Below are 13,195 nucleotides of genomic sequence, written 5' to 3'. Positions count from 1 at the left end.
CCCGGGTGATGGCACAGCGGTGGCACCGCACGTGCTGAGCCCCAGCCCGCCCCAGTGACCATGGCCCCGCACCTGCCAGAGCACCCAGCAAGAGCAAGGCGGGGGCCAATGCGTTCCACCATGCCGCCCATTTTGGAGGTGGCCCTGCAGCCGCCGAGGGTGACGGGGACCTGCCCAGGAGCTGGCCCTGGCACCCCATCCACCGCGGCCAGGGGGACCGAGCTGGTGTTGCTGCAAGCCACCTGCCAGGGCAGGAGGCCCCCGGGGCCACCAGCAGCATGGGGAGCTGGTCCTCGCCCACAGCCACCCCACGTCCGTTACCCTGCCCTCTCTAAGTGGCCGCCGCTTGCCGGGGCACGCGGTTCCTCTCGCCGTGAGGTTTGGCCATCCGTCCCTTCTTGCCCACGTCCACGCCGGCCAGGGCGTGCTTGGCCTGGGCCAGCTTGCTCTTGCGGTGGTGGGGGCGGCTGCCACACCAGAGGCGGGCGCAGTACTCCTCCACCCGCCACGGGTTCTGGGAGCTGATGAGGTGCATGATGTCCTTGAACCAGGTTTTGGGAACCTGTGGCGCCAGCCGGGGCTCGGGGCAAGGCAGGCGTGGGGGCTCGTCCCCCCGCTCCCGGGGGAAGGTGTGTGCCAGCTGCTCGCTGGCAATCACCTCCAGGGCCGTCTTGGCCACCGTCTGGGTGAAGCCGTGCTCCAGTGTTTTGCAGTAGTAGACGCCGGCGTCGTGGCGGTGCAGCTTGCGGAAGAGCAGCCCTTGCTCCGTCTGCAGGATCCGCTCGTCCGTCTTCACCTGTCGCCCACCGCAAGGTTGGAGGGGGTCCGGGTCCGGCCCCACGTCCCTCCCGTGTCCTCGCAAGGGGAGCAAGGCAGGTGCCGGGGGAGCCTCACCTCGTCCCGCTGCTCGTTGGGGGGCCTCTGGACGAACCACTGCACGCTGGCCTGCGGGGACCGGGGCACGCACTCCAGGAAGGTGCTGTTGTCCTCCGCCCCATAAAGCACCTTCTCCTCAACGCTCTCAAAATCATCCACTGGGGCAAGACAGACAGAGGCTCACAGGGAGGGCAGAGCCAGGCTTCCACGCACCCAGGTGTCAGCCCCCCTGGGCCACCGTGTGGCTTCAGTCCCCGTCTTGCCCTCTCCCCGGGGACAGACCCCAGCCCCAGCAGCACCCACCTTCTCTTGGGGCACAGCTCGGTCTACAGGACATGGAGACGAGGGTGCCCCAGCCCACCTGGGATGGCCGCAAGCCCCTCTGCGTGATGAGGGCTGTGCATGCCGGGACATCTCAGGGCACCCGGATGAGCCCCTCAGCCCTGTGGGCCCCCCCAGTCTCTCACCAGTCAGATTCTGGTCCAGACACTGGTGCACAGGATTGCCGTGGCGGATGTCCTGGCGGCGATAGCGGCGCTTGCCAGAGGGCTGGTAGCGGGTGCAGGCGGTGCCGTCCCAGGCGCAGTAGGGATCCCTGGCCAGGCAGCATTCAGCACAAGCCGTGCCGTAGGTCTCGCACCGGTGCAGCCGTACCTGGGCCACCCCCAGGCTGGAGCCCACGTAGAGCATTTGCTGGGGAAACAGCACCGAGATGGTGATGCTGGCAGCCCCCGCGGGCATGGCACCCAGGGTCCCCAGCCAGGACCCCCCTGGGGCAAGCACCATGCAGGCTTTGAGAGGCTGGTGACAACAGCTCAGTCCCTCCTGGTCACCTGCCCTGTCCCCAGCCCCGTGTCTGTACTCACGCGCTTGACGGAGATCTCCATCTGGGTGATGGGCACAGGTGCCTGCAGGGGAGGAGAGCAGACCTGAGGCTGGCGAAAACCTCGCCACGGAGAGCCCGGCTCGTTCAGAGCCGCCAGGGCTTTGGGGGGGCACTGGGAATGTTTTTGGGGAGGGTGAAAACACCCCCAGCCACCCTCTGCCCTCGCAGCCCTGAGAGGTCCCAGTGCCCAACAGTGCGGTGACAGCCCTGAGGCTCCATCCCCACGTGTGTCCCCAACCTGAGCCCACCCCACTGCCCCCCTCCCTTGCAAGCGGGGCAGCAAACGGCACCTTAAAAACCTGCAGCTGCTCCAGGACGACTTCCTCAGTCATGGCTGAGCTTGTCTTCTGCAGGACCACCACCTTCAGCACCGAGCCGGCGTCTGCGGGGAGGAGGAGGAGGAGGATGGAGGTGTGAGCACCCTGCCATCGCGCACACCAGCGGCATGCCCACCGGTAGTCCCAGCGCTGGGGTCCCTTCCTGCACGCCACTCCTGCCGCTCACCCGTCCCGAGGAAGAGTACGTCGTGCTGCCCGTCCTCAGCCTCCACCCGGTCCACCACAAGCTGGCACAGGCGGTGGGGCAGGTCGGTCTTCACTAGGAGGGGCCGGCGGTGCCGGGGGTACACAGGCCTGTACATGAGGGGGTGAGCGCGGGCGAAGTGCAGCACCTCGTCGGGGAAGTCCTTGGTGGTGCCGTACTGCCGCCGGGGCTGGTTGGTGGTCTTGCTGGGACACTGCGGGGATGAGAGGGGACCAGCTCAGCCCGGCCACCCCAGCACCCATCTCTCCTTCCCCCTCCGTTGCCCTGCAGAGCTGGTTTGGGTCCCTCCCCGCCTTCCAATTTGGGATCCATCTTCTCCACCCCTCTGCCAGACCTGGGTCCCCAACTGTCCCAGGTTGGATCCCATAGGGAGCCCATCCCAGCAGGTGAGAAGATGGGGGATTGGCCCCACCACCCGCCCTGAAGAGCAATCGGAGGAGCAGAGGGGACACGGAGCTCCAGGGAGTCGCTCACCACGCCTGGCCGTGGGTAGGGCACCCTGCCCTCGTAGGCGCCCCACTGGTGGTGGGGGCTCTCCCGGTGGGCGAAGGGCCCGTTGAAGACCTCCCGGATGTCGGCCATGCGGTACACGCAGACAGCAGAGCCCTGGAAGACATGGCTGAAAGGGGACGGTGAATGGGGTGAGCAGAGCCATGCTCGGTGCCGGCAGCATCGGTGCGGGGCATGGGAGCACCGACATCTCCGTACGGACCAGGGCAGAGCTGGTGGAGGTTGGGGAGCAGCCAGCAGACATGTGGTGACGATGACGGGGCAGGTCATGGGTGGCTGCAGCTGGATGTCCCCAGAGGCTGGAGCTGGACCACCCACCTGATGGTGCTGAAGAGGGCGTAGATCTCCGGGCTCTTCCCATCCTTTGTCCTCAGCAAGAAGACATCCTCTGGGGATGAAATCATAGGGTTTCTCCTGGAAGTCCAGGGGCTTCCCGAAGCCACCAACTAAGGGACCAGCCCTGGTGAGGTCCCCAGCTCCATGCACCCCTTACCCAGCTCATCAAAATGGGTGTCGATGCCACCAGGGCCGGGGACGGAGCACACCAGCCGGGCTTTGTTGAAGGTACTCCACTTGTTGACCAGCACCCTCTGGCCACCAGCATCGTTCTGCAGGGACAGGGAGCATCAGGGCCACTGCTGTGACTTGGCACATCCCTGTCCCCTGCGGTCCCCACCAGCATCTTACCACGCAGACCCGTGCCACCCGGCTGACGATGGTGTGCTCCTTGCTGTCTGCCTCCACCACCTTCTCCGTGAAGAAGAAATAGGCTTTGTCGTTGTCCCGGTCATCGTTGTCCGGGATCAAGTGGGCTGCCACAAATTTGGGGTCTACAAGCAAGAGCCGGCCACGTCAGGTGGGGTGAGAGGGCACAGCCACCGACTCCGGACCCTCGCACCACGCTGGGGCTGGGTGCTGGCCAGGAGGACCCCCAGACCCTACTCCCCTGGTGCCTTTCCCTGCTCGTACCTGGCATGGGGGATGCCGCACCATGGCCAGCAGATGCCCCGGCCACCACAAGGCTCATGGTCCCCAGCATTAGCCCAGCTGGGGGGGATGGAGGGGCAGAGGGGAGCCCTTACCGTTGAGTAAGCGCTGGTCCACCTCGGTGCGCAAGGCAGAGCGGGTCCCCATGCTGCGGAAGATGCCGGGATCGCGGCCCAAGAAATCTGCGGTGAGGCCGGCGTACAGCTCCCCGCCTGGCAAAAACACCCCGCCGCCGGGCTGAGAGTCAGCCCCGGCTGGCATGGGGACCGTCCCTGGTCCCGGCACCCCAGCGGCTCTCAGTAACCAAGGAAGACAACCCACCGATGATGGTGCTGGCAAAAGCACGGCTGGGCTCGTGCGGGCACCTGCCCCGGCTGGTCTCCACGCTGGCGGGGTCCAGGCTGAAGGTGTGCTGGGTGAGGGGGAGCAGGCAGGTGAGCCCCCAGCCGTGCCCCAGCAGTGAGGCCGTGCCTGGGCATGCAGGGGCTGGCGCTGGTCCCTGCCCAGCTCGCAGGCGCCTCGCTGCAAGCATCCACAGCCCCAGCGCTCCCAAAGGGACCGCCTGGAAGTGGGATCCATGCTTTTTGAGGTAAGTCTGATCCTATGAGGATGCACAGCAGCCAGAGGGACACACCAGCCCCGCCGCTTGCCCGTCAGCCTGGCCGGAGGCATCATGGTATAGGCAGGGCTCCCGCTGCCCACACGGCACCAGGCTGCGAGGAGGGAACAGGGGGCCCTGCCTTTCCACCCCGGCCAACCTGATTTATGAGCAGCGAGCTGGGAGAGGAGGAAACGCCACCCACGCCGCAGCCCCTGGCAGGACACCAGCCCCGGGGGACACGTCTGGAAAGGCGATGCCAGGCCAGAAAGGTGGGGGAGCTGGGGAGGGGGTAGCGCAAGGGCAAAGGGGCAACAGGGAGCTGGTTCCTGACACCACCACACACCCCACCCCCCCCCAGTATTCAGCATGGGCCAAACACCGCATCCAGCATCCCCACACAGTCCCGAAGCTCCCCAGGAGGGAGGCATATGACAGGGATCTACCTCCCAGGGGTGTCCCGCCGGGGATGCTCAGGATGGGCACCCCACCGCGGTGCTGCCCTCCCTCACCACGGTGCTGCCCTACCTCGCCACGGTGCCCCACGTAGATGAAGGCGCAGATGGGGTGGAAGGCGCCCGTCCCGCAGGCCAGCAAGTGCGTCCGGTTGTAGGGGTGCAGCACACGGACGTAGTTGGCGCAGTCGGTCTGGGGGGACGGCAGGGGAGGGGAAGGGTCACGGGGGGCTCAGTGCTTCGCCCACCCCCAGCTCCCTGCCTCTGCCTGGGGCCATACGACGATGGGTGAGCCCCAGCCCTGGCTCTCTGGGCTGCACCCAGGCTCTCTGCCTTCACCCCGGTGCCAGGGGTGCGAGATGGCAGTTTGCACCCACCGACGGGGCTTGCACAGACTTCATCTGGGTGGACCCCAGCCCATTGCAAAAGGATGGGGCTTTTTACTGGTCCTCCTGCTGCCGAGAGCATCCCTGGGGAACCACGCGTGATCCAGCCGGCACCTGGGCAGCTCCTGCCCACGGGCACTCGTGTGCTCACCCCGTCACACAGCCCATGCCTGCTGGGGGAGCAAGGTCACCTGCCCAGCAAGCTCCCAGCGGCAGCTCCTACATCCAGCCCCAAACCCCTGGGGACCTTCCACTTCCCGGCGCCCAGGACGTGACCAGATGCAGGGACGTCCTTCCCCATCATGTTCCTGCTTGCACCGGCGATGAAACAAAAGGAGGAAACGCGGGAGACGGAGACGGATACCCACGGGCATCCTCGGCTGCCTCCAGGACAGCCCTGATTGCTACTGTCTGGGATTGTCCCCTTCTGCCAGGGACCAGTAGCAGTGACACCGCCGGGGCCGCAGACCTGCCACCTCTGACCTTGCGTGGTTTCTCCTGGCAGTTCCTACCGGAAAAGGGCTCCCATCCTTCTCCCACTCGGGCATCACCACCGTTAGCTCAGCAGCTCCCCCCAGCCAGTGCCAGCCCTGCCTGCCCCCCATCGTCCCCCACCAGCGGGACGCGAGGCCCCTCGTCTGCTGGGAACACCGCCACTGAGCTGCGCCGGGGGTTCCCAGCCTCCCCACTGTTTATTTTCCCTTTGCAAAGAGCCTCTAAAATAGCAAGTTCAAAAAAAAATATATATTCAAGAAAAATAAAAAATTGAGCCTGGCCTGGCTTGCATCTGTCAGTGAGAGCTTGTAAAATAAACACTCAGAGCGGGACAGGGACTCCCGGGAGCAATTCGTCTGGGCCGGGGGAGCCTCGGGGACTTTCTCCCCGCCATAGTCCTATTTCATATCGGGGCAGGGGGGATGCAAAGAGGGGTAAGGTTTGGGGAGCGAGGTCACTGAACCTGAGTGAGTTACAGATTTCCCACCGTCGGGGATGGCCAGGATGGGCCAGACCACATTGCTGGGGTCTGGAGCACAGCACGGGGCTTTTGGTCCCTCCAAGCTCGGGTCTCAGAGCCCGGCTATCGCTGCCCACTCGGTGCAGCCACGTTTGGGGCACACCGGCCACCGCTCTGCGGCCGTGGGGCTGAGCAGAGCCCCGGAGATGGGATTTCAAGAGCCCAGAGCAAGCGTCTCGCATGGCCAGGCTTGGTCACCGACTCCCTGCCTCAGTTTCCCTCATACACCGGGATGGTCCCTTGCTCTGCCCCAGCATTAACTGGCCTGTGAGCCCCATGGGACCATCCCCGGCGGGATGACATGGCACAGCCCCGGCACGGGGGGGCCAGCTCAGGACAGAGCACACATGGGGCGAGACTCACCCCTGGGTCCTTCCCCTTCCGAAAACACTCCTCCGTCTGCCCAGGGAGAGGCGGCCAGTAGATCTGAAACACAAAGGACCTATTGGAGCGGGGAGGGGGGATGGCAGGGACCCAGCCTTGCAAATACACGTCCCCAGGCTGCCCACGGCATGGGGATGGAGAGAGGGGCAGAGAGAGGGACCAACAGCTCCCCAGAGCCCACCCAGGCCAGGGCTCCCACCCCACGACCCAGGGCAGGACCCTTCCTCCTGGGGAGATGCACCCCAGCGGTCACAGCCCACAGCCGGGCTGGATTCGGGTAGTCACGCTGGGGATGGCCGGAGCTGGCCTGGAAGGGGGTGGGCTTGTGGGTGGCCTGGGGAAAGGGTGCTGGGGGACAGCAGGGAGCGATGGACCCCAAGTCCCCCGCAGCCTACGGCGTCTCTCGGACCAAGGGCAGCTTGGGTACACAAGCCCTTGACCCCATCGCAGTGACCCAGCACGCTGAGGGGCACTGCATTTCCTTCTCCGCTTTCTTCAGCTAGAAACAGCCTAGAGCCATGTTTAAAAAACAAGAAGTCAAAGTGGAGAGGGTGAAGGAGGAGGGGAGCCACCACCCAGCATCATCGCTCTGGTCTGTCACCTCTCCCACCGAGGAGCCGGGAGAAGTCTGGGGGCTTTGCCAGCTGAGCCCTGGCACAGCTCATTGCCATGACAGATGCTTTTAACTCCTTGTCTCCGCAGGCTTTCAGCTGTATATTTGGCCCATGAAGAGGATGCCCAGATGGGGATGGGGAGCACTCACTCTCCCGATGGCAGCTTTTTAGGAGAGTGGGGTCTGAGACCCCACTCGGCACCCAGGAATCACTGGTGGGCTGCACCACCGGTCTCCTAGGCTGCCAGCCACGACTGATTGCCAGCGAATTGCCCTCCAGCCACCATGGCCAGCCCACCCTCGCCAGGCAGTACAAGTTTTCAGATGCATTTTGGGGCGCTTGAGACAGGGGCATCCCCAGGGCAGGTCTTGTTGCAGGGTGACTTCGCCTGGCTCAGTTGGGCACCATCCGCTCAGAGGGGCGAGGGGTGCACGGGGGCCAGGGTGGGGACGGAGACCCCGGGGTGCTCAGCAGGACCCGGCTCACCTCCTTGGCATCCGCGCTGGCCCCATCCAGGAGCAGGGAGTAGAGCACATCCTTCCCCCCGATGAAGAGCCGGTCACGGTACTCATCCAGGTAGAGGGAGCGGAAGCCCAGGAAGCCTCGGTGGCCGAAGAAGAGGACGGAGCGGTTGGTGCCCAAAAGCTCTGCCGGGAAGGGAGGGAAGCATCAGGAGGAGTCATCCCGGCCCCGAAGACCTGCAGGGCTCTGTAAGCACTGCTCACCTCAAACATCCCCTCCCAGCCACAGGCACAAGTGCTCGCCTCGAGCCTGGGGGATGTCCTGCTCCCCGGCAGCCCCTGCCATGTCCCTCCATTTGCTGCACACGCTGGGGTCTCCAGCCCACCCAGCTCACAGCCCACCCCGCCGGGACAGCACAGCCCCGGGGCCCTGAGCTGTCACCCAAGGCGAGGACAGAGGGAAAAGTGACGGATAACGTCCCATAGCTAAGTGCCCTCTCGCACCCCCAGGAGCCCCCCCTAACCTGGGGGCCCAGCCGTTGGAGGGTGCTGCGGCAAAGGGGCATCGTGGCAAGGAAAAATGGAGAGGGGCAACACAACCACAGGTGCCATGTGGGCTTCCAGGCCCCCAAACACCCTTCACACCCTCTTGGGAAATGTGAAAGGATGCTTAGACCCCCCCATCCCAGTGGTGGCACCAAGGGGTCCTGGCTTTTTCAGGGGGTGACTGGAGGGCTGCGATGGGCGCAGAGGTGGGAGGGTCCCTCTGAGCTGCTGCTTCTGACTGTTGCAGAGCCATTCCAGGGCCAGCAGAAGAGCTGCTCCCAGCCGCTGTGGACAGCAGCGTCCATCTCCATCCCTTCCCGGAGGTGCAGGCATCCCAGCCTCACCCTGCCCAGGGTGCTGCTCTCCCTCCCAGCCAAGGACAAAGCTGCAGAGCCAGCGGGCAGCAGGGTCCCAGGCAAGTTTCCCCCCAGCAAGATTCAGCTGAACCACCCTGGACTCCTACCGCAGCCATGCCGCAGCGAGTCGGGGTGTGCGAGAGCCTGGCGAAGGCTGTGCCTGCCGTCAGCCCCAGGCTGGGCTCGCGCAGAGCCCGGGAGGGTGGCAAGAGTGGACACGAGGTGGGCAGAAAGCGGGTCCTGCCCCTGCCGGGTGCCAGCCGGGAACACAATAGCAGGCACCCAGCCAGTGCCATGGGGAAACCGGCACACAAAGCCCGCCGCCGCCGCCACCAGACCTCACTGTCGGGGAGGCTTCCTCCCTGCCACGGCACGGGGACGGCACCTGGGGAGAGGCACCGGCATGGGGAAGCTGTATCCCTGGGATGGACATCACATCCCAAAGCAACAGGGTCTGACGGTCAAGGCTCCCCAAGCAGGTCCAAGCCTGAATCCCGTGGGATGCCGAGGGGACCCTCGTGGTGACGCTGCTGCAGGGGCAGTGGTGCGACTGGTTCCCGGTGGGAAATGACTTTTGGGGTCAGCAAGCCGAAAACCCCGGCACGGTGGCGCCCACCCAGCTGCCGCAGAGGGAGAGGGCAAGAGGAAGCGGCTCAGCTTCACTGGGCTCTGAAACCGTGTCCCAGCGACCGCCCCGACCCCGGGCCAGGCCACTGTGACGGCTGTGCGGAGGAGAAGGAGGACAAAGCGCCATTGATGAGCACAGCCATGTCCCCAAACACCCTCCACTGGGGAAGGCTGCCAGCTGCCACTGCTGACCCCAGGGAAATGCCCAGCGGCAGCATCCCCCACGCATGTCCCCATGAGAGGGGAGGTGGCACTGGGACAAGCCCAGCTGCCAGCAGCCCAGGACACTGGGGTACCAAGCCCTGCTCTTGCTGGGGGGACATTTGTCACCTCCAGCGAGGAGGTGGCCAGCAGCGCAATGCTCCCATCCTGGTGGGAAATGCCTCTTCTGCGACCTGCAAGGGAGACAAGGTCCATGCCCGGGGGGTGGACAGCCACCTCCACCCCATCACACACAGCTCCCATCCCCGCCAAGTTGCTCAAGGGCAGTCCCAGTGCCCTAACTGGTGATGCTGGCGGCATGGAGAGATACAGCCCCAGCGGCTCCATCCTCACTGGGGACAAACCTGCGCCTGCAAGCAGAGCTGGCACCAGGCACCGAGGGCCCCTCCAGCCCCATCTCCCAGGGAGGGTACCCTACTCCCCATGCCCTCCAAGTATCTCAGGTCCTCCCATATCACCGGGCCCAGCCCGGGAAAACACTGTCGTCTCCTTCTATTCTCACCCTGCAATAATATTTTTCCAGCTCAGAATAACATTGGCAAAGTCGTCGGGCTCCTTTTATTGTTTCAGGCGAGGCTTCCCCTTCTCCCCCAGCTCCGGCAAATTCCTCCTGCGCCTCGGGTTACACAGGCTCAGGGGGCCTTCTCCTTCCCTGGCTTCATCTCCCCAGGGAGCAGCACCCTGTCATACTCCATCCATCCCTGGGACCCCTTTACCCCCAGGGTGGGGGTCCCACAGGAGCCACCCCCCAAGTGGGGGGGGTCCCTCGGAGGGACAGCAGAGAGCTCGGAGGGCACTGGGCTGTGCTGCAATGCTCCTGGTCCATGCAGCAGCAAAATGCTCTTTCCCCTCTAACACGAGCCACTGCTGGAAGTCGAAACAAAAGAAAAGAGCGGCTTGAAGTGAGAGGGAGAGCTGGGGACGCAGCCACCCCTGCACCCACAGCGCAACGCCTTCCCCTATCACCCCCCGCAAACGTCGCCCCGCAGCCAGAGCCGCCAGCCACGCACAGCCCAGCCTGACGAGCTAAGCGCGAGCAGCTTCACTTCGCCCCAGTTTTCATTTCGGAGGCTTCTAATGGTTTTAATTGAAATTTTCATTTTCTTTTTCTTCCCCCCAGGGAGAAGGCGGTGGCAGAATTTGTTTCATGGGAAATTTCAGTTTCTGTTTCCAATTTGGAAGAGGAACAGAATAATCAGCTTAGGAAGAAAAAAAAAAAAGCTTCAAAAGGTTGCTCGCTCCTTGCGGGAGGCCAAGGAGCCCGCCCAGCCCCGGGGAGCCCCTCGCACCTGGGGAACAGCACGGCACGGCCGGACTTCGCGCTGGAGTGGATCAGACGCCGAGCCAGACCCTGAGCCCTACAACCAAGCTCTACCAGGACCCCCAAACCTCCTAGCCCTGCTGCCAAGCTCAACCTGAGGACACTGGATCCCACCACGAGACAGAGCCGGGAGCCATCCTGGGTGCCTGCTGCTTCCCAGGGTAAGTGGGGGCCACTGCGTGCCTCAGTTTCCCCCTTTCAACAGGGAGGAGGCCCCTGGGGCCACCCACTCTGCCCCAGGACAAAGCCAGGGACGCAGCCAGCCCGTGCCCCAGGGCCGGGGGACCCCCAGCCTGGGCAGCACAAGGGCAGACGGCAGCTTTCCCCCGGCACAGGGACGTGCTCCGCAGCTCCTGGGGCTCTCCGAGAGCTGGGCTGCCTCAAGCCTTTCCCCTCTTTGGGAAGGGGGAAGATATGCATTATGCAATTCATTTTATTTTAATTTTTCTTAGATCAGGTTCATTGCTTTTAGGCAAGAAGGAGGAGATTGGGGCGCTCTGGACTCCTCTGTCAAGTTTGGCTGGAAGCAGCCCCTGGATTAAGCTGGCAGAGCGGGGGATGCAGCGAGCCAGAGCAGGATCACAGGGAGAGTTTTAATTAAAACCAAGCAGTCCCAGCACAGCACCCCGAGGGCCCCCCTGGCACCCCAGCACCTGCATCGCAGCACGGCGGGGCTCGGAGGGTGCCCGGGCTGAGCAGCACCCAGGGGACCTGCCGGGCAGCTGGGGGACCTCCCGGCTCCCACCCAGCCGTGGGCAGGATGCTGAGCACCCACAGGGATGCCCACGCCAGGGGAGCACCCACGCACTGCAGCACCCACCCAACCCACATGCCAGAGCGTGCCGGTGCTGGAACAGCGCCGTGCCTCAGTTTCCCCCCACTCCACGTGGGAGACCATCCCTCGTGGGAAGCGGCGGGCTGGCGCGAAGCCCGGCGGCGCATCCCCCCGCTCCCCCGGCAGCCGCCCAACACCCGGCTCTCCCCCTTTCCTCCCCCTCCTCTTCCTCGGCCCCCCACGTCCCGCGTGGGGGGGTGGTGGTACAGAGCAGCCACCCAGTGAAACTCCAGCCCAAACCGAGCCTCCAGCGCAAGGTGCCCCCCCCCCCAAAAAAAACCCCATAAACCCGCACTTCGGGCGCAGCGCCCACAGCTGAGGCTCCCCACGCCCCCACCCGGCCCCCGTGGGGGGGGAGCTGAGGACACCCCTATGTGGGCAGGCAGCCCCCCCCGCAGCAGGTGCCCCCGGCCCGGCTCACCGCGGTAGGGCAGGCGGAGCCGGGGCAGGCTGCGCCCCGCCGCCAGCAGCGCAGCCCCCAGCCAGCACACCGACACCGCCGCCCGCATCCCGCCGCCGCTCCCGGGGCTGCCGGTGGCACCGAGCTTTTATGGGGCCGCCATCCGACCGCCCCGGCCCGCCCCGGCCCGCCCCGGCCCGGCCCCGCTATCCCCCCCCCCCCCCATCTCCCGGGGCGGCGGGGATGCGCGGGGGGTGTCGTGCGGGGCGGGACAGCCCCATCCCCCGGGGGGGGCACCGAGAGCTCCGCACACCCCCAAATCGTCGCCTGCCACCAGCGGTTTTGGCTTTGCTGCAGCCCCCCCCCGCAAAGAACTAACCCCGCCAGCCCCTCCGGCTCATCCCTGAGGATGGCTCATCCCTGGAGGATGGGGAGCAAGGGGGGGAAAGCTGGGGTCCCCCAGCCTTGCCCTCCCGGAGGGGTAGGAGAGGGCACTGTGGCCTGAGAAGGACGCACAGCGTGGGGTGATCTCCAAGCACCAGCAAGCACCTGGCTCTTGGGTCCCATCTCAGTGGCCAGGCAAGCCGGGGACACCAGACCGGCTGGAGAAAGGGGCCGAGCAGGACTGAGGGGCGCACGGGGTGCCGCATGCAGCCTTGGTGCACCCACAGGGCAGGGGACAGGGCAGCGGGGATGCACTGCTGTCTGCCTGCAAAGGTGCCTGCTCACCTGCACCCTGAGTGGGGACCCCAGCCAGCAAGCAGGACCCCACGGGACCCCACGGTACCCACACCACTCCCGTGCCATCTTCCTCCAGGGCTGCAGGGTCAGGGGAGGTGGCCGTATGAGACATCAGAGAATCCACGCAGGCCTCCCCGGGCAGCCTCAGCGCACAGGCAGGTGTGTGTCCCCCCAAAAGCCTTGGATTTCCCCCCCACTGGATGAAGGGGAAGGAGCCAAGGAGCTGATGATGGCTTCTCCTGCAGCACTCCATCGCCACCGGCCTCATCCCTGCTCCCAGCCCGGCACAGGGGCAGCCTCGTTAGCCCCAGCCCCCCGAGGGTTGCAGCAGCTTTATTAATTAAAATGGAGGGCAGGAGGATGGGGGGGATCCGGCTCACCCCCAACCTTTTGTAATGGAGCAGCTCTACAACCCCCCCAACCAGGGCAAAA

At 65.3% G+C, this 13,195-nt stretch overlaps 1 protein-coding gene across 1 annotated transcript; it reads right to left on the bottom strand.

The window, feature by feature from the left end:
* Positions 1-293: 293 nt before the first annotated feature.
* Positions 294-12,131, bottom strand: SEMA3G (semaphorin 3G). Its single transcript, XM_050904428.1, has 16 exons — positions 12,044-12,131; positions 7,741-7,901; positions 6,620-6,682; positions 4,929-5,048; positions 4,124-4,214; positions 3,898-4,014; positions 3,503-3,645; positions 3,309-3,423; positions 3,134-3,203; positions 2,780-2,924; positions 2,267-2,498; positions 2,053-2,144; positions 1,743-1,784; positions 1,344-1,569; positions 895-1,034; positions 294-796 (listed from the first exon to the last, which is right to left on the bottom strand). The coding sequence occupies exons 1-16, from the start codon at positions 12,129-12,131 to the stop codon at positions 332-334; spliced, it is 2,310 nt and encodes a 769-aa protein (XP_050760385.1). The 3' UTR covers positions 294-331.
* Positions 12,132-13,195: the final 1,064 nt, after the last annotated feature.

This window comes from Gymnogyps californianus, chromosome 13, assembly GCF_018139145.2.
Source record: "Gymnogyps californianus isolate 813 chromosome 13, ASM1813914v2, whole genome shotgun sequence".
Taxonomy (NCBI): domain Eukaryota; kingdom Metazoa; phylum Chordata; class Aves; order Accipitriformes; family Cathartidae; genus Gymnogyps; species Gymnogyps californianus.
Note: the sequence above shows the minus strand (reverse complement) of the source record. Positions and strands in the feature narration are given on the sequence as shown.

What these genes read in the sequence shown, in the direction of transcription:
- SEMA3G (XM_050904428.1), bottom strand. Translation starts at nt 12,131, where the DNA reads ATGCGGGCGGCGGTGTCGGTGTGCTGGCTGGGGGCTGCGCTGCTGGCG. An exon ending in TGGAGATCTCCGTCAAGCGC is followed by an intron (nt 1,570 to 1,742) that starts GTGAGTACAGAC and finishes CTGTTTCCCCAG; the next exon opens with CAAATGCTCTACGTGGGCTC. An exon ending in CCAACGAGCAGCGGGACGAG is followed by an intron (nt 797 to 894) that starts GTGAGGCTCCCC and finishes GGTGGGCGACAG; the next exon opens with GTGAAGACGGACGAGCGGAT.